Source organism: Apostichopus japonicus, chromosome 5 (assembly GCF_037975245.1).
Source record: "Apostichopus japonicus isolate 1M-3 chromosome 5, ASM3797524v1, whole genome shotgun sequence".
Classification (NCBI taxonomy): Eukaryota; Metazoa; Echinodermata; class Holothuroidea; order Aspidochirotida; family Stichopodidae; genus Apostichopus; species Apostichopus japonicus.
In genome coordinates, this window is record NC_092565.1 from 4,614,645 (window position 1) to 4,636,071 (window position 21,427).

A 21,427-nucleotide genomic window follows, 5' to 3' on the forward strand; every position below is an offset into this window, starting at 1 on the left:
GACGACTACAGGCGTTACCATAACTACCATTGGCTTGGTTGAATATTTCATCCAGGGCTGCTGTTTGGCTGAAAGTTGGCCTTTTTCAATAAAACAGTGGCTAGCAAATTTTGAGGTAATTTGTTCCGTGGCGTGTGCCCCGGTTTTGCTATTCGGCTGTTTAATTTATACCACATAATTCCTGGAACACTGTTACATTATTCGTAGCCTGCATCATTGTATTCAAACTTCAAAGACTTGAGACTTGACTTGGGACTTGCTCATAGGGACTTGAGACTTGACTCGAGACTCGACCTCCAAAGACTTGAGACTTGACTTGAGACTCGCTCAAAATTTTCAAGGTGACTTGAGACTTGACTTGAGACTTGCTGGTAAAGACTTGAGACTTGACTTGAGACTTGCAGCTAGGGACTTGTTGACAACTCTGGTTCCTATTAGTAACTTGATTTCGGGAGGGTCTTTCAATATTGTCAAAAAGCCTGAACAGAAAGACATACAAAAAGTGAAACATCCAAAATAACAAGTTGGAGTCGTTTGAAAGGCCAACATATGAGGGACGGGAAAGACATATGGCCACGGAGAGGTGTGTATAGCGAGGGCGGGAGGTTGAAATATGTGGCATAGGGAACCCTTTGTGTAAAAATAGGAAAATTGAATTGAAAGCTTGCAGTGGGTAAACTTTGTTGGCAGTAAAACCGCAATATATGTGTGGCTTCTTGTTCGACAAACATTACCGGCCTAGCCTATACACATCACCATTTGGGCTGAAATTAAGCTGCTGGTTATCTTTGTCAGTACTCCAGCAAGGTGGTTTACTGAAATTTACTGCGTGTAAGTAGTATTTCAAAATTGAAAAGCCCCAAACTCCCCACCCCTAGCCCATCTGCACACGCCAACTCTCTAGAGGCTGCCAATCAGGCTTGAAATGGACGTACCATAAGCTCCTACTATAATCAATGATGTGCTCAAGGGATCGGGGCACGAGGACATGGGGTGGGGCTCGCCCTATACGTTACTCAGGAGAAATGGTTCAAGTCCGAGAGAAGCTTAACATTCAGCCTGGGACGAATAAGTAGACCACTGCTACGTACGCCAGGTGAACACCCTCATATTCAACCTCACGCAAATCCCCATGAGCCGTACTAGCACAAATTCAATTGCGTTTATAGAGCCAGTTATAGACCTTATTCGGTATAGTCTCAATATGGCTCGGAATGCACCACTTTTTGACGTGTAAACTTTTATTTTTTCTTGGGAACGATCTCCATGCAGAATGGAACCCAGGGCCACACTCTTCCTTTATAAAATCCTTGAATCGCCTTTGGCCCATTCATATTGGTTCAGCTCATAAATCAGTTGGGAGAAATTAGAAAATTTCTCCCCCTCGATCCCCAATCCTGTGCACACCACGGCATATAATATCTTTGATAATTGACCGTACTGTAATGCAAGACTTCTGAAAATTCGCTGATTTACCGCTCCCCTTGTGTCAGACTGAAAATTCAAGAACTTTGAAGCTGGTTCCGCTCCACCCCCCCCCCACCCCTAACCCACTATATCCTAATGGCACCTTTTCTTCCTCGCACAGTTATTGTCAATCGATTGTACTGTCACTGAATCTACAAAGTTATTAGGGCGGGCCCGAGATGGGCCACATATAATTTTTTTTTGTGGCCGAGTATCCTACTTTAGGGGTGTAATTGAGACATCCAATTGCCATACTTTACTTTACCTTGGACTCCATCAAACTGTTTTTCTTAAGCAATTGATGTTAATGTAAAGCACTTCTGAATATCAATTTCCGTTTGGACAATCGATATGTCTGACCATCTTGAAAAGAAAGAAACGTTTGACTGGGAAGATGGGTGAATGATGGGTTCTAAGAGGCGTTACTACATCTCCATAAATAAAAAGTCGCCCTAGCAACAAAAAGGTCATTCCCATGTTGCACCAGTGTTGCTGGTTGTGGCTGCCCTTTGTTATCCCACCACAGTTCTGCTTCATCCAGAACGAACTCACTGTGGTGCAAACGCAACGAGTGGCATTCAGAAAAGAACTACTAACACATACGTACGGACGTATACACATACTACGTACTATGATCAAGCAGTCAGTGTACATTTCCATGCATGCCAAGTTGGAATTGCGATCAAGTTGACGTGTATACAGTATAGTTACTACATATACAGAGAGTAATGGCGCAATACAACATTCCAAACAGGGCCAGCAATGCGAATTACTAAAGTATTTTCTTTGTACAGAACTTGATTGGAACGACTAAGTAAGGGAATTTAATTCATTTGAACAATGTCTGGATCAGCATCTGGAAAAAGTGAATTCATTGTCGGAGGAAAGTACCGACTCGTAAGGAAAATTGGTAGCGGAAGTTTTGGAGATATATACCTTGGAATAAATACACAAAATGGTGAAGTAAGTATATATACAAACAGTGATAGGATGTAACATTAGGTTGGGCGCTGGAAAATGCCATACGTGTTGTTACTCACACTATCAAAGTTTGCATTGGATTTTGATATTGAAATAGGTTTTTCTTTATATAATATCAGATCAATCTGAATTAACGTGCTGCGTCCATAGATCAATAAGGTATTTTTACATCTAGTGTGGAATCATGAAGATCAGAGTCATACTCAGACTTGGTCAGACCTGGCCTAAACCTGTGAGGCTATCCTTAGGCCTACATTTTGTTTGTGTTAGAGTAGACCTAGGCATATCTTATGTCATCAGGCAGCTTAGTTGAACTTGTAAAGTTAGGTATTATATTATTTGGATGTAGATATGGATATCTTAGAATAGTGGTCGCGGTTGACAATAACATGTGGGCCTATGGCCTCACATGACTCGATAGGCCCTACTCCCCAGTACTACTATACTTAATAGCCTACGGTAGGGCTCTAACTAGCTTAAGTACTAGTAGCAATAATGAATATTGTATTGTAGGAATTCAAAGTTCTAACAGTAACATTAAGACTAGGCCTTATGTTAGTTTCTGGACTAGCATTGTATTTTGAAACAACAACTAAAGTTATAATTGTTCCAGCAGGCCACAATTCAAGTTATTTTGATTCAAATTGTGAGTGATGAATATATGTTTTGAAACTGTCTAGGCCTAGATTACATCCAAGATCTCGGACGTCACTGAAATGATCGTTTCTGGTACCATGCTGGTACCGTGATAGCAAAACTTCAGAACTTTAAAACATGATAATAAAATGCTGTGACTTGATTGTTCCCTTACTATAGAACCATTTTAGCACACTAGCTATCCCATCACTATCAATCACACTTTCCTGAGTGGGAATGCATTCACTTCAGGATCAAAATCACTGTTTCATTTGTATAGTGTACCCGCTTGAGATTCGACTTTGCAACTATTTCCATTCTCTTCTACAAGTCTATATGGAGTTGCATTAAACGGAGTGCTCAATTTGTTTTGTTGAGATTGTTTGACTAATATCCCCCACTTTTAAGTCACTTTCCTTCGCTCCTCTCTTATCATGAATGAACAGCTTGTTTTTGTACTTATCTTCAGCATCTCTATCTCTGATACTCTCATCTAATTGATGTTCCCCCCAAATTTTCAAACTCTGGTAGTTTGGTTCTTAGGTTTCTCCCAAACATTAACACTGCTGGACTTATTCCAGTGCTACGATGAGCAGTTGTCCTATAAGCTCAGTTTCTCCTTTCAGTCTTTTGATTCTGAATGTAATGATCTATTTTGTTGTTCAACCTCTCCATTAGCAAGCTGGATGCAGAGGTGTTACATACCTATTTGCAGTCCCATTTGCCTGCAATTAATCCTCAAATATTTAGGATCTAACCAGAGGTCCATTGTCGGACGTGAGTAGGGCTGTGCATTTACGTTTAATGATCTTAAACGTTTAAACGGCCGAAAAGTTTTTCCCGTTTAAAGGTGACCTTTTGACCTCGACTTCCGTTACAATCGAGCTACATGAAATATAGGGTCAACAATCCAATTTTACCCTGTTTGTAGAAGAAAATGCACAGAAGAAAAGTATTTTCTCTGCTTCATATCATGCGGTAATTTTGTCCCTCATTTTAAGCTATATAATTACTTCTCACCGTAATACATGGTCATACCCCCAGCAAAGCATTCGTTTGTTAACAAAAACTTTTTGCGCCAGATGGAGAACCTTCCTGAGACGTAGATGTTATTGTAATACCCCCTCCCGAGAAAATACAATCAATTGCTCTACCCCAATGCATGCTATTAAGCCAATAGTTATTATTTCAAAGAGAGGTAGGTATACAGTATAGCTGGGTGAAAAAAGATTACAGATTCATTGGTGTGAGAAAACGGATGGAAGATTAACCGATTGTTATTTTCTTGGCTAGGGAGTTCAGGTGCTGCCCTTCACGAGTAGGCTGGGATTCTCAGAGACTTGGGCCGAGCGTATATGACCAGTTGGAGATCCTAAAAACATTGCTTTACAGTATGCTTATTGTTACAATAAATTCAATAGTGGCTGGCAAGGTGTTCGAAGGTACCAACTTGCACGAGGCTCTAGCCATGTAAAGCACTTTCGTGTCGGATTCCAGAGCATATATGTTATCCTCAAACTGGGATAAAGTACATGTAATTTTCTTGAGTTTGTAAATGGCGTGACTTTCAGGTTGTATAAATAAGATTAAATCATTATTGCTCTATTTAAGTATATATCAAGTGTCGATCATTTCGGTACTTTAACGTTAAACCGATTAGAAGATAATTCTAAACGTTTAAACTGAGTTTTGTTCGTCACAGCCCTAGACGTGAGAGATATTGGTAGCCCATGACGTGAGAACATGTTTTCAAGTGCCTCAATGATTTTCTCCCTGCTTATATCCAGGTATTTTCTATCTCATAATAACGACTATAATACAGTAATTGACTACCACAAATACATTACAGTATATCGTGTCAATCCTGTCAATGGTAAGATCTTGCCACAGACCTGATGGCAAGGATGTTACCCCTAAGTTTCCCTGGTGTAAGTTTAGTGGTTTCACCTTTGCTTACCAATCTTGATGATACATCGGCAATAGTTTTCTGTCCTGGTAGGTGCTTTACTTTGAATGTGTCTGGCTTTGTGAGCCTTCACTCCCATCGGCCATCTCTTTAGTTCTTGTATTTGAGCGTGACTTTTGCCCATATAGCATCTCCAGTGGCTTGTGATTCGCGAGCAACTCAAAATCTTGGCCGTTTAATGTTCACACCACTGTAAGCGGCGAGCGCCTCTTTTTCAGTCATAGAAAAGCAACCTTCAACTTCAGTCAACATCCTACTGGCACAGCTTATAAATGGCACTAGTCTGTCCATCAGATTCTTGTTTTAGGATATCCGCCTATCCGACTACATACAGTCACCAGTTTTGTGTTTGTTGCATCAAGGTGATAATGCCCCCACTGCCTGTGCATTTGGGGGACAGTTTTGCAAGTTTGCATTAGTTTCTTGCTGCTCGGGACCTTAATCGTATTTTTCTTTGTCAGCCTACTCAAAGTCTCTGGCACTGAAGCTTAGTTTGGTATGTACCTGGCTGAAAACCTGGCTGAGGAAAAAAAGGCCAAGGAAGCTTTTTACCTATAGCTGCAGCACCACTTGGCTACCTGGCATCTCTAAATGCCTTAACTCTTGCTTCCATTGGCTCAATACCTTGTTTGGACAACACATGACCCATGAATGTGATCCATTCCAAATTAATTTTTTCTTTCTTCACGGTTAAATTATTTGTTTTCAATTTCTCAAGCCCCTTCCTGAGCCTACCATGGTGATCGTCTTTGTTTCTACCAAATACGACAATATCATCTGAGATGTTTTGAACCATTTCACAGTCTTTCAAGACTTGTGAAACATAAGTCTAATATATACCTTCCGGTACATACCCTTGTGTCTTATGAATGTTGTTATACCCTGGGAGGTCTTGTCAAGCTCAATTTGATGGTACCCATATTTAAGATCTAGGTTAGTACGTAACTAAAGACCTTGCACACCCACGCACCCATTCATGTTGTACAAAATTTCATCCACGGTATCGGGTGAAATTCTCTAACAATACTTTTGTGTGCCTGTCGCATGTCAACATACAACCTTATATCCACATTTGGATTTGGCACTGCAATCATAGGGCTGTCCCATGTAATAGGTTTTTCTACCTTTCACTTTTACCTTGCGACTCAAGCTCATCTAGCTTGTTGCTTATATCCCTTTCCTTCAAGTAAGTTGTATTCTGTACATACGCTGAGCCACTCTCTGTACAGTTTCATCAAATTGCAATTTTAATTTATAGTTATTAGTTTATCAGTCTAAAAACAGTTTTGCAGACTGAAAACAGCCACTGTTCTCTTGATAAATGTCCACATTGACAATGTTTACACCGCTGGATAGAACTCTGAACTTCCTTGTAGTGACATTGCCGAGAAGTGCCTGCCCTTCGCCATCAAGTACACAGAATTTTGCCTCAAGCGTCTTTGCATGGCCCATCAGTGTTACATCTGTCTGAATTTTCCCAGTAGTGGTAATGGTTCTGATGAGTCATATGGCTTACAGTACTTTGGATGTTTTCTCAGAAGTTTCAATTGTTGCCACAAGGCTTCATCAATGATGTTTATGCTAGCAATGGCCCCACTATCGATGGTCATGTCGACTGGATTTCCTGCTAGGAATAACTCCACTTGTTCCACACGGCCCCTAATACTGTGAACATTAAAAGTGTATTCATCTCCTGAATCAGACCGAACATTTCGGACGTGCTCTTTTAAGTCTAATTAAATCCTTCATATTTTGCAGTAGTTTGCATAGTGCCCAATGTTCCCACACTTGGTTCATTTCTAACCCCCTAGCTGGAGTTCTTGTCCCTCGCATAAATGACCACCACTGTTGCAGCATCGAAAACATTTCACTGCTGATGTAGAATTACGTCTTGGGTTGGCATCATTTTCCTTTTTCGGAAGCCTCCTGTACTTTCTTTGTTTACAGATTGCATCTTTGGCTCACTCTCAAGTCATTCCTTTTGTCTAGCCTGCTGTTCTGACATTTCTATTGTCTTTGCAATTGTTTGTAGTTGATGAAGTGTTAGATCATGTCCCGTTTCTAACAGCATTTGTATGAATCGTACGTGACCTACATTTTTCTATCACTCGGTCATGACGTTGCTCTTCAGTGTTATCAAATGAACGAAATATCTACCTTGTTGTCTCAACCTTGTGATGAACTGTTTAGCTGATTTGTTTTCATCCTGTTTCATTTTCCTAGAATGATACCGTTCAATGGGTATGTTCACCTTTGCTTGAAAGTGCTTATTGAGAATACTCCCTGCTTTCACATATTCATCCAGGCTAGCTTGCCCTGCATTATCAGACGACTATTTTACACTTTCACTGTTCATTTTCACCCCTTCGTTGAAGGAAACATAGATGGCCTGAACTTCCAGTCCTGCACAGTGTAACAATTACGCCTTTTTCTGTGGGGTAGAGCCTACACTCTTGCCTACGGCGAACAGTTTGAAACTATGCAGCCATCATTTCCATGCTTGCCCCACATGTGACAGATCACCGAGAGGGTCAAACTTTGTCACCCCATTTAAATAGATCTGTGACAGTTTTCAGCAAATTTTTTTCAAAGTAATGAGTAGAATGCCTTAGATCCCATCCTCGTCACCAGATGAAGTGTATTCCTTTGTACACTCTATTAAAACAGCAAATAAAAACACAGGCGAATCGAATCAGCGTTAACTCATCTATTTACAGTTTCAGAACAAACCCCCTTCACTGTGGCTGCATAACTGATATACATTCCATTCGTCTTAGACACAGCAGCAAGCAGTGTAGGAAATAGCTAAGGTCTTCAGTATGGAAGGTTAGCTTTATTGTGGTAATAGATTAATAGTGCCCATTTACAGCTCTTTAGTGTTATGTAACTTACCGGTTTTCCCCAAAATAAATTGGAAGCTCCCAAGGAAGTAATTAAGATATCACCATTACTTTTCCCACGTATTCCCATGATCAATGGGCAACGAACTGACGAAACTTTCACATAAAATGGGAAATCCTGTGACCTGTAGAGCCATTCAGTTGACAGATGTTGTGTGCCAACAAACTGTAAATATTTGTGAATTTAGGCCTAATTATAATATTATAAGCCCTGCTCATTTGTAAGCCTGTTTGTTTCTCTTAACTAGATGATGCAAAGAGTGTAGGAGTATTTCTCAATCAGGCCTAGGCCTGATTGATTAATAACACTCAAAAGATATCACTCAAATTGTCACCCCGAAGGCTATGTTCACCCCTGAGATTTTATTCCATTGATGTAATACATGATGGAAGATGTATTTAAATTGCTTGTGCGAATGTACACTTTTCTATCCTCTTTTTAAATTTCTGTTGACTTTGTTAAATGTTTTTCTTTCTTTTGTTTTGCAGGAGGTAGCAGTCAAATTAGAATCATTAAAGGCAAAACATCCTCAATTACTCTATGAGAGCAAACTATACAGAATATTACAAGGAGGCACAGGCATACCACACATAAAGTAAGTATATACTGTATGATGGGACAGTTGAGATGAATTATGAAGAAAAGACCAGTGTACAAACATAAGCCACATTAATGAGACCCTCCCTCACCCAGATATCGATGAGGACAATGCAATCCTTAATTTCCTAGTCACAACCCTAGTCACTGCCCATTACATACATCTGTGGTAAAACAGGAAAACCTAACTTTGACAATTACACAGTCAAATGGAGCGTGAGAATTTGGTAAGCTTCTTATGCGATGAAATATGCTGCAAACAACCTTAATCATTATTCTCATATCCCTGTTTGATCATGAATTAACAGTTTTGTAAAAAAACAGGAAAAACTAACTTCAATCACACGGTCCAAAGGAGCGTGAGCATTTGGTAAGCTTCTTATGCAATGAAACATGCTGGTATTATGGCCCATCAAAAGTAGAGTCTAAACGGTAACGAGGTGTAAGGCAGAACTGAGCATAAGTGTCTTCCCAAACACAGTATATTACAGGCACAGAGTTTCATTCTGTACCTAGATCATAATATCATCCTTTATATTTTGAAATGGTGAAGCCTAACACAGAACTATAGTTGCTTCTATCCAGTATGATTATTCATAAAATATTTCAAGTGGTTTTATGATGAAAATGCGACAAAGTGGCCTACTGTACCATTATGGCGTGTGCACAATCATACAGTATGTTAGACACTGTAGTAGTACACAGACCTGTGTAAACTTCAATATGCATTAAAAACATCTGCACGCTGAAAGTACATTACAGTAAGGTTGCATGGAAATGAAGTCTGTGACTTTGTATTTTGGTTGTATGGGGGGACCTAACATCATGGTGTGTGCACAGTCACATATGTTAGGCTACGTACAAACTCAATATACAGTACATCTGCACACTAAAAGTACAGTCAGGTTGCAAGGAACTGAAGTCTGCATCTGAACACTAAAAGTAGGCTATTATATGTTGGTTGTTTATGTTTACACAAACTGTTTGTCAGTCAATGTAGTCAAATCAAATCAGGTGCCATAGCCAGGTATGGTTATGATTTAGTTTATCTCATCTACATTTATGTTTGGCTAAGTTTGTAAAAGTTTTATGAGAGTTTTTTATACATGTGTGGTTCTGAAGTATTTAAAAAAAAAATTGTTGAAGGCTGTCACTGCGATGAGTAATTGTTAAGACATTGTTCCTACACATTGTGTACAGTAGTACTGGAACCTCTTTTGATGATGTCATGCTTTTGAACCTGAGAAGATTTTTTCTTCTAAGATTTTGGTATGCTGGTAAATTGATAGATCTGTCCGGAAATGTAATTTGATGTTATGAAGCTACGTAATGTACAGATAGATACAGTGTGCCCTTCCTTTTTGGTCTCATAAAATACATAATAGAGTGGTCAAGATAAGCCCTAAAATTGTCAATTGTTACTGAGGCACCCTGTAAAAAAAAAAAAAGTTTAAAAGCTATAGGCACTACATAAAGAATGAAGGTAAAAAGGGCTTCAGGTGTAGGTTTTAGATCTTATCCCAGCTTTTTTTGGTTTTTGGTTTTTTGTCAACACTCAGTTTGATATTTTGTTTCCATTCCAGGTGGTATGGTAATGAAAATGACTACAGTGTGCTAGTCATGGACCTTCTAGGGCCGAGCCTAGAAGATTTATTCAACTTTTGCAATCGGCGGTTCTCTGCTAAAACGGTGCTCATGTTAGCTGATCAGGTAAAGTACCCAAATAATCCATCTGTGACTTTCTATATTAATGTTTTATTTTTTTTATGGAAACAATTAAGTTGTGATAATAATCTTGAAAGCTTCAGTGCTGAATGTTAGAGTGATAAGCCCTGGTCATGATTAAAACATGGTTCACCCAGGGTTGCGAATCCGTTACATATGTAGCGCATAATAAAATACCGTATTCATAAAGACACCAAAAGTCATCCACTTGCTAGAACACTTGCTCTATTATAATCCACAGTATTTGATAAAGTCATGAATAAATCTTGGTTTGAACCAATAGGTATATTTCCTGACCTTTGTTTTCTAGACACAGAGCCATAACTTGTGTTTAAGTCTACGATTGCACGAACAGTAGAGTGCATAGTCCATGTTTGTACATACGACTAATACAAGTGTGCCTGGTATGAGTCTAGAGTGATATCTGAAGCATAAGTTTAGCTGGCGTTGTTGAGTAAGTACATTACTCTAAACGATAGACTTGAGCCGTACAAGTAAGACTTCCAAAACATAATTTATTTACAACACGCTACCATGTCAGTTCCTCACTAAAGGGAAACCACTGTCTCTCTTCCTGTTCTGTTGATCTATTTTGTAACACACCAACCACACCACAGTTTGTCAGAGCCTATTCCAAATAACGGTCAGCATACAGTATGAAGTATAGTATACTGGTACAATGCGCCTTGAAACCTTTATATATAGTAACTGGTCAAAGTCTTTCAAGAGTGAAAGATCGTGTTGTGAAAATGGAAATGAAAAGGGGAGCAAATATACTGTCAAATGTCGTCTTATTTTCTGTAGAGAGCCTGTGACGGTAAAAGTTCAAAAAGGCTGGATTACCCCGTTGTTTTGATCCTAGCAGAATGTTCTTCAAAGGCTGGCCAAAAATAGTTTGAAAGAACCAATCAAGTTTGTGTACAGTACATACATTTACTATATATACTGTATGTTGATTCTTTTAGGTCACCATGCAGAAGGAAGTTATTAAAACAATGCATGAGTTGCACATGTAACTTCCTTCTAAATAATGCTTTGCGTAGTCATTGAGTGAAGTCAGGTGCTGTCTCCCACAAAAAACAATAATAATGATCATAATAATAATTTTAAAAAAGAAACCCCCAAACCCACACACACTTCTTTCTTACCTACTGTATGTTATGGTATTCCTGTCTGTCTACCTTATTTAAGTTAGTGTAATTGGCTCTACTGTGTACTTGTTGATATCATTGAGTCATGAATGACTTATCTAAAACTTGTTTGTTTGTTCACTTTTAAAATGGGTGTGTGTGTGTGTGGGTGCTAATGATGAGTCATCGACTGTTTGTGTTTTAGTGTGGTACCTTTTATTTCTGCTTAATAGGTTCTTCCTTGTGATATTTCATTGTGAATATTAGTTGGATTAGATTTCTGGGTTTGGTCTGGTGTTTGCTGGGTGGATCTGTTGTTGTTAAATCCTGTGTGGAATGTGTGTTGGCAGTGTCTTTCGCACTTAGAGTGCTATGTAAGAGCATTTTGGGACTTAAGATAATGTACTGTTAGACCTGCAATTCTTTAAAAAAAAAAAAAAAGGAAAATATTATCGTAATACCAGAAAGAAAATGATAATATTGAAATTTCAAGCAACTTCGGTGGGGCACAACTATATGAGCTCGAAAAGTGGATTTTTTTTGCCATCCAATGTCATGCACTAAGGGCACACCCTCTGTAGTAGTCACACAAAATATTGACTGCATTTATGTGTGTGTGTAAATATTCTAGCAGAGAGCCTATTAATTTCAGCATTTGTTGTCAAATTCTGTGTGTGCTGAGAAAGCCGTACAATCAATACAGTTGTCAATTTGTGTGTTGTGTCGCATTGATGTCTCATGTTGAATCACCTGTAGGGAAGATCTGTGTGCTATATATATATAGTACAGTCATGTCTGTAGAATCCAACTGAATTGTTTTTCATTTCTTGTCTGTCTGTCTGTCAAGTACTTTGCTTATAGATTCTTTCTTGGATATAATTGATGGTGACGAATATATAATGAAAAGAATGATTCTGTTGTGGAATAGAAGTTACTATTTTTTACAAGTTTAAGTTCTCAATTTGATAATATTCTAATAATCCAAACATTGCTAGTGAATGGGGGAAAAAAAGTTACCTTGGAGGATGGCAAAACTGTGCTTATAATACCCATGAGCACGACAATAGGCTTTGACAAATAAATAGAAATGGTGCAATGTTCCCCGTTTGTGCAATGAATTATGATATACTGTAAAAGTATTACATATTTGTATGTATAATATGTTGTATATATTAAATAGGGTCTAATCTATAGATGTCAAAAGCTAGGATACTGTTTCTTTTTGACGCAGTGCCTACCAAACAAGTTGGGCCCGTACATCCACAAAATAGTAAGCCTACTCCAAACCGTGGACAATTTGACAGTAATTGATACGTTTGTGTACAATGTTTTTGTACATCATCGGACCTTATCGATGTTTAATGATATAAGGAATCAGTACTGTACATGCACAGTACAATGCCTGGGTTTTGAGGTAGTTTAATTTAGTATTGTTTATAGCAGGGTCATAAACTTGAAAAGTAAATCCTGACCTGTGTGTTCTGTATATCTGTTTTTAACTTTTAACAAAAAACAGTTAGTTTACATACTTAACCATGACCTTGTGTAGTCAACTTAGTGCAATGTATCTATATATTTAAGTAGACCTGTTGAACTCAAAGTCTCCAACTGCTGTAGGCAGTTGCTACTGTAGGTGAGATGACATAGGAGGGCCATACATTGTTCGAATAATAAAAAAAACAGAAACAACAACAACAAATGCAAAAACAAAACAAAAAAACAACATCACCACCTCCTTGAAAACTGTGCCACATCTATAGAGATGAAAGAATATGAAAGTAATTTATATACTGCAGTATTGAGTACTTTAATGAGTCTGATGGTTGTCACACAGGTAGTTCTCGTGGGAAAGTTTTGAAAGACCAAGTCAACTTTTGCCAAGTGTTGTTACTGTTGCCTTTACTGTACATAGTACAGTATTGCTCCCTGGAACCGTGTTCTATTGTAAACTTTGAGTTGTGGAGAGAGTAGGGGTTGTTTGCCAGATTAATGATTCTGTTAATGATCTGTTAATTGTTATCACCGTACAGTAGGTCAAACGTGCACGTGTAATAAAACGTGCTTCGGTTGGATGTTATGAGCGTTATTATTTGTTAGGGTATCCAAGGTGACTTCCATTAGTCATCGTCCCTGTCTGTGTTGTCTACGGTTTCGATCCAAAATTACCAGGCCGTATTACCATGTTGACTAAATTAAAGTGCAATGCCAGAAGGTCGGGAACAACCATGCGTTAATTTGTGTTCATTTTCATGGAATCCAGTGCCAACGTACAGTTTAATAATAAGGGACAAATTTTCCCATGCTGTACTCTCTTGTCAAAGCGCTCGCACTGACAGTACGTATGAATATCTATATGTCTCTGTCATGGATAAATAATCGTAATAATCGTAAACGTTTCCAACTCTTCATACTGTCAGTATGAGTGCTTTGAAGCAAGTTACTGAAGGCCGGAATAGAATGGTGTTATCATTAGTAAATCACCCCAAACAGGCTGAAGAAGGAAGGATCCATGACATTAGGGACTCTCTGCCACAAATCCCCTCGTATATCTTCTCGGGTTTATTCTCATTTACTGTACCTGCCTTAGTCATTTTTGTCTGACTGACCGGCAATGAATTTGCAGTGTAGAGTTGCCGATTGTGAACACAGAATCTGAAATATATACAGACTCATTTCCTTTAGAAGAGAGGTTAGAGGGACCTTATTATTTAAAGTGACATGATCAAATGAAAGACTTGCTCTGCCAGCTACCAAAAACAATTGTTAGTTTGTATTCTCCTTTAAATGCCTTCTGCTTGTTTTAAGATCTATTCACAAATACAATACTGTAGCTAAACTAACAGTGATTTCACAGAAAGATTGCAAGCTACTTGAGTGAATTTCTGCTTGTGATGAGAGGGTTGGTGTGTTCTTTCAACATATTCAAGTCAGATTTAAAAGATTTAAAGATTTTGTGAACCTTTACATTTCCATTAGACACATTATAGCCTTGTTGATTTGTCTATTGTCATGTCATGACATCTAGGTAATGTTGTATTAGGATAGTTATAGCCTAGGTACATAAGCTGATCTGCAGATGTATGTATTATGCTAAAACCAAAGTTACTTTGACAATAAATTGTCAGAAAATTGAAAACAGATATTTTGCTGGCAGTTGGATGATTAATAATCTTGGTAGGCTACTGGTACATGTTGATGTTAATACTTATCAAGCTGTACAGTATATATTATTTTAGTAACGGTACTTTTGGTAGGTTGTTTAGTGTGCTCTGAAGACCAGTACTTGCACTATGTACGGTTTTCCAAGTAAGCAGCGTCTCGCATTATACATATGCTTTCGTCGTGGGTGAATGTGTTGCTAGTCTCTGACCAATGAGATTTACAAGTAGCCAGAGGGCCTGAATTCCCGAATGTTTATTTTGTTATGTTACTAAATCGTATATCCTTACTCACTCCCAATTTTTAAAATCCTGGGTGTAAAAAGGTACTGTACAGTATGCATATAATGTACAGTAATGTCTTGTGTTTAGTGTTGGAATTGTGCAGATTTTGATGGATGCTCTATATCATTGTACAGTGACTGGGATAGGATTTTAAGATGTGTATGTGTGTTGGGTCAAGAATTGTTTCGCACCTTTTGTGTGGGCCTAATGGCTGCCAGAAATATACTTTTACACTTTTACTTCCTGTTGTGCAGTAGGTAAAGAAGTGATTGTCGATAATGATGTTGTCATCTTCACCTTCGGTAAAATGAAATGCTCCTGGTTTACATCTTTTGTCCAACAGATGATCGGCCGAATAGAATATGTCCACAAGAAGAACTTCATCCACAGAGATATCAAACCAGACAACTTCCTAATGGGTATTGGAAGGCATTGCAATCAGGTAACTGAGATATATAGTGTATTTGCCTTTAGATGAACATCTACAGTACTTAGGTTTACATGTCATTATTAAAAAGAATTGCTATTTTCAAAGCATTCTGGAACAGCTGGATTCTTAACATGAATGACACTGTCAACTGTCATTGAAACATTTTCTAAGCTACTGTACTGCTAAGTATAACAATTCATGGGGAAACGTTTTTCTTCGGTTCCGCAGGTTTTGATGTCACAGTATCAACATGCTACTGGAAGCGTTATTTTCCGTAGAAACCGAGGGGCCTGTTATAACAGTGTGTAAATTTAGCGGTCGTCCGGTCGTCCGAGACGACCAAATTACCTGCCGGACAACCAAAACTTGTCAAATCGTGAAGTACTGGTTGCCCGGCGGACAACCAAAAACTTTCAAAAAGGCTGGTTAATGTTCCGTGAAACAAACGGAAAAAGACACGGAAACGAGCGTGAAACCAAAAACTTAAAATGACATTTCAAATAGGAAGAAACTCATTCCAAACTCCGCCTTCATCTAATAAATAATATACGTAGTAAGGCCAAGCCCTGACATTGACATGGACCACTCAAACCAAGCTTTATCATTTATGGTATTTTCTGTTCCGTCCGTTTGTCAACAAAGGCCAATCAGAGTTCAGGTTTACCCCCACGGACAAAGACCCCGCCCATCCACCATTTTTTTTGTTTTGATAAACGAACACCAAGTACACACTCACAACAAGGTCAACGGAAAACATAACAAAACACATTTTTGAACGAACATCTTTCATTATTTCTTTTCAAAAAACCACAACTTCTTCTGACAAGAACCAAAAGTTCTCCCTACTCCTACAGATCATAAAATTTGTTTGAAAATAAATATATCATAACAATCAACTGCAAGGTACAGGGTTACCAAAACTTCATTACAGATATTTTCATGCTAAAAATAGACAATGACGCTTTACCAAGATTCCCGTGATTGATTGGCTAATAGTCCCTACCGATTGTTTGCAAACATTCTTGCATTTTCAGTGCTCAATGAACAAGAAGTAAGTTGTTTAACAACAATTACTTGCAACGTTAACTTTCCCTTGTGTAGAGATAACAAAGTTTGTAGTAAAGGCTATAATATATGTGCACTCAAATATCATAACGTTAGGCCTTGTCTCATATTTGTAACGTACATGTTGACAACAATCACTGCTGGTACGAAGATGCACTTGAATTGTTTCTGAGACTATCACTAATATTTTAATCATTGTTTTGATCAGAAAATGTTATGACTTTTGTGGGATGCTTACATATCTGATCCGGAAAGGATATTTTATCTCACAGAATATCTTTTCTCTGCAATAAGAGTTGCTAATGTGAAATGTGCATTTATACCACAGTAGTTTCTGTTGCAAACTTTTTCGCGGCTCAATTGACCACGTGCTTCAGTAAAGTTTATTTTGGAGCAACATTCGTGTGTAAACTTACTTCTGTATTTTAGAACATTGAAGTTTGATGTTTTTATTGCGTAAAAATCTATTCACATAGGCCTACTGTAATTTTCGCACAGATGATTGTTTGCAAAAAACCCAGGATAAATGTTGGATCAGATTTTAAAGATTTGCGCAACTGTAGTTGAAAATGAAGTTCGAACAGTCCTATGTAAATGCAGTAGTACAGTGTGGAATTTAGCGAGAGATATGCACACTCTAGGTACAGTGATTTTGAAGAGTTTGGCTGTTGGAAGCGCTGCAAGGTCAGAGCATGGAGCTACTACTGAGTTGGCGAGTAGGGAAGTACAAGGGCGGATGAAGGAGGGGGCTGGGGGTATTTTTTTTAAACGGCAGGGTGGGCGGAAGGAGTCGGCCGGGCCGCCCCTGTCAAACACCGAAGCTAAGACACTGAACCATCTGCCCTATAATATTGTGTATAATTCACAAAGTATAGGCAGTGATACTACACTAGTATTAGTACAGTAGGTCATACAATAAACGTAATTGGTGCTCGATCGGGACGCAAGCTTTCTTTTACAGGACGCAAACTTTTTCGAGGGCTTGCTGGGACGCAAACTTTTTTTCGCTAGTAACATTACTGAAACTGAAACACTAGACCAGTACTATGACGCACCTACAGCTTACCACGTGGTTATTGTATCGTTACGCCCTGCAGCAAAACATCATGTACCTAACTAATGTTCACAATCTTTGCTACATTCAGCATTATTAGAAAATATACACAGAATTTGATCTAGATTACATGAAATCGCTCAACATTCATGGTTTCTTAGGAGTCCCAAACAAGTTTTTTTCTGAAGATAAATTACTATAGCTTTACAGGACGACCAAAATTTCAGCAGGACAACCAAAAATTGGTGAGCTGGTTGTCCTGGGGACAACCACTTCAAATTTCTTAAATTTATACACTGTATAACATCCTTGTAATTTGAGCAAATGTTGTGATTGTTATTAAACAGACTAGTTTCCTTTATATAGGAAACTTACAGAAGTGAAATTGAAAGGAGATCTGTCATGTGAGATAATTTAATCGCTGTTGGTCGTATGCGGCGGGCGACATGTACAGTATGCTCTTTGAACCTTAGATTTTCAATAGCGTTTAAGATTGGGTTTATCTGCGCTCTCGCCGTAGCTCACGATTGTGTGTTCTGCTTTTTATTACAGCTATTTTTGATTGACTTTGGCTTGGCCAAGAAATACAAAGACACAAGGTCCAAACAGCACATACCTTACAGAGAAGACAAAAACCTCACTGGAACTGCCAGATACGCCAGTATTAACGCTCATCTTGGAATTGAACAAAGGTAAGCAAGATTCTGGGCAGATTTAGGGGAAACCAGTGGGATGGGTGGGTGCTAAACCCCACTGTTCAGGTTATGATGTATTGTTTTGAGATTGAGGGGGGAGGGTGGGGGGGGGGAGACAGTGTAAAGAGTTATCATTCTGTTAGGTGTGATGAATGGGATATGCTATTTTTAGAAGGAAGAATGGTAAGTATCATCGTTTTAAAATATACCCACAACAACCAAATTTTGTGAGATAAACTGCCAGATGTATGTATAAGATTCATTTTACAGTTGAAGAAAGATAAACAGATTCTTACAAGTCGGTTTAGGCTTCAACCTATCTACAGTGTTACACTAACCCTCACTTGTACTTGTCACATGTAAACAAGAAAGCTACCCGTTGTTTGAAGGGAGTTGACTAGATGTGCCCTGTTGTTTTTGGTTCCCATCTCATGAATATTAATGAGTGGTCAAGGGCTTACCATAAAATTCTTCAAATATCAATATCTCTGCAACTGTATGTCTGATTTAGTTTATATACTTGGTATGGTGATGCAACTATTTAAAACATGTTCCTTGCAACAACAATTTTTACCTCGTTAATATTCATGATGGGTGGGGCTATAGGGGAAATTGTTAGAAACAGCTTGTGAACATTCATGAGATCTCAACAACCACAAGTTGAATTAATGTCATACTTAGTAGGCAGATGCCCTGTGATGAGTATATTGTTTTTGGTTCCCATCTCATGAATATTAATGAATAGGCAGAGTTTATTGTAAAATTTGATTCATGATGGCAGGGTGATGTTGGTACAAAATAGGCACATTTTCATGATATTTCTATCATAATGTCATTAATATTTATCAAATTGCAAGAAATGGCTTTTAAACACAAGACAAGAACCAAATGTTCCATGGTTTTTCATTATTGGCATATTAGGTTTGTCACACTATGTTCATACAATCAATGTTGTTTTTTTGTGTGCATATCATGAAAATCAATCAGTGAACATAAAATTCTTCATCAGATATCTCTGAAATAGTATGTCTCAATAGGTACACTAGACACAACACAGCAGATAATAGACCTGTAAACAAAGATATACTCTTCCATTATTCACTTGGCCTTCTATGTAAACACATTGTGTTTAACAGTGAATGCTATCTTGTAGAAAATGCGTAACTTTCCCTTGGAATATCATCATTCACTGGGATTCATAAGCAGGTTGGAACTAAACCGTTTTGCTATGATAGTTACACTAAACCTCATGATCTGTAAATTGCACAGTATATGATGAATCAGAGGATCATGTGGGGAAGGTCTTGAGAACCCTTTTTTTGATTTAACAAACAAAAAGAAGATGCTAACATCTCCTCAATAGTAATTCCTATATCCATCTGCTTTGAATACCTTTATAGACCTTTTCATTCCTGCTTAAACTGTGACAAGAAAAGAAAAGGAAAAAAAACCCTGAATTTGTGAATTGGTATCTTTGTATACATGTGAGTCATTTCAAATTAATGCCTGTAGGTCTCTCACGTAGTAGTACTACTACTGTACATAGTAGAGTTGAGGGCATGCTGATCTGTATTGGCTCTATGTGCTGCGTAAACCCAATTGACACGCACAATAACCACACTGTATGTACAGTACATAGCTGAGCATCCCTCATCCCTCAGGGTCATCAAGTGTACGTGGTCGCTCACCAAGTAGTCTTGAGTGAAATCTGCATTTAGATTTGCCTGTAGGTATGTGCTTAAAATTCCTGCCAACTAATTTTTTCTATGGCCAGAGATACAGTAAAATACATAGCTAGACTCGTGTCTGCTATGGAAACCTCCCTAAGCTACTGAAAAAGACAGCAGAGAAGATTTAAAAAAAGAAAGATGGACACACATGATACCAAATTTAGTAGCAAATATTATAATATTTTAAATATTTGTTAGCCTCTAAAAAGGCTCTAATCAGCTTTGATTTAGTGCAGACTTTACAGATACAGTACTACAAATAATCATTATGTATATCATTGATTGAAAAAAGAAATAGTCTGTGAATGCCCAAAACTATGACATTGCATTGTGCAAACTTTTATCTACTGTGCCACGTTCTCTTTTTCTGCCCCCCGCTCAGCTTTCTTTGTATGCACATGCCTCTAAATATTTTATTTTCCACTAATGACTGAATCAAACAAAACCTCATGCAGTTAGAATAATTCACACTTTAGTTAACGATTATTTTTATTCGAATGTATACTGTACATACTTGCCTCTCAAATATCTGTGAGTTGAAATTGTGGGGTATGCCACACTTTTCAGAGGATGTTGTAGAATTTGCTTTTTTTGTCGAAGGAAGTGGAGATTATGGGGCCCAACCAAGCTCAAGTTTATGCTACACTTTTCAAAGGGAAGTTTTAAAGCACCTGTTTGCTCTTCGTGATCATAAATAAGTGCCAAGTGGTGTGAAAAGATTAACTTTGATCTCTAGACTTTTGGAGTGGTTCCCATTTCTGACTGAACCTTTTAACTAGTGGATAGTCACTTGCAAGAATTGTATGAATGAATATTCATATCGGAGCTACTCGAAGGCTGTTGCTCTCCGTGGCGCAATACACCACCGCTCGCAAATCTGTGCACGAAAGGGTTGATGTTCTCACCATAGGAAATGAACAGATGTTATGTCACACAGGATGTTCAGTTGGACGCCATCAAAAGGCAACCCTTTCAATAGTTTTCCTCGATTTCTTTCGATTCTTCCTACTGGATTTTGCTGAAGGAACTTCCTTGATTCTGCTGGGGCAGAATTATCCAGGAAGTTTATGAAATTAGACAGTGCATAATTTGAGTTTACATAGCCGTAGATTAAAACTGTGTGCACAGAACTGTACCAGCTGTTTGATTACAGCTGCTGTGTATGGGAATGAAGGTGGTAATATAACATTGCCTTTGAAGGATATCTTGTGTTTGTGTGTTGATTTACAGTACCCTGAAGGTCTGGGGTGGGGCTTGGTTGTGGGGTGGGGATTGGATGTGGGATTGGGGGGGCAGAGTCAGTGGTCAGATGAAAAGAAAGCATGAAGTCATGCCAATGTTGGATTTACCTCTAACATTTTGCATTTTATTTGACAACCGTAATAATCATTGTAGCAGGATGGAAGTTACAGGATATATATATATATGGATATACGTTGTCCCCTTCGTATCTTCAGTAATCTTACAAAATAATCTTTCATTTCATTTCATATATTCATTCTAGTATGAATATAAAATTTGTAAAGTGGAGTCTTGACTTCAAAGTCGAAACACCATTCCAACCAGTCAGTACAACATGCATAAGAACATACATGTGCAAACTGCAC

At 38.2% G+C, this 21,427-nt stretch overlaps 1 protein-coding gene across 1 annotated transcript in view; it reads left to right on the forward strand.

Annotated features, from left to right (window-relative positions):
* Positions 1 to 2,040: 2,040 nt before the first annotated feature.
* The window catches only part of LOC139967374 (casein kinase I-like), a 31,007-nt gene continuing 11,620 nt past the window's right edge, over positions 2,041 to 21,427 (forward strand). The window contains exons 1-5 of the mRNA XM_071971084.1: positions 2,041 to 2,430; positions 8,440 to 8,546; positions 10,132 to 10,258; positions 15,190 to 15,288; positions 17,948 to 18,087. Of these exons, the coding sequence (XP_071827185.1) occupies positions 2,308 to 2,430; positions 8,440 to 8,546; positions 10,132 to 10,258; positions 15,190 to 15,288; positions 17,948 to 18,087 (596 nt within the window). The 5' untranslated portion in view covers positions 2,041 to 2,307. The remainder of the gene's footprint in view (positions 2,431 to 8,439; positions 8,547 to 10,131; positions 10,259 to 15,189; positions 15,289 to 17,947; positions 18,088 to 21,427) is intronic.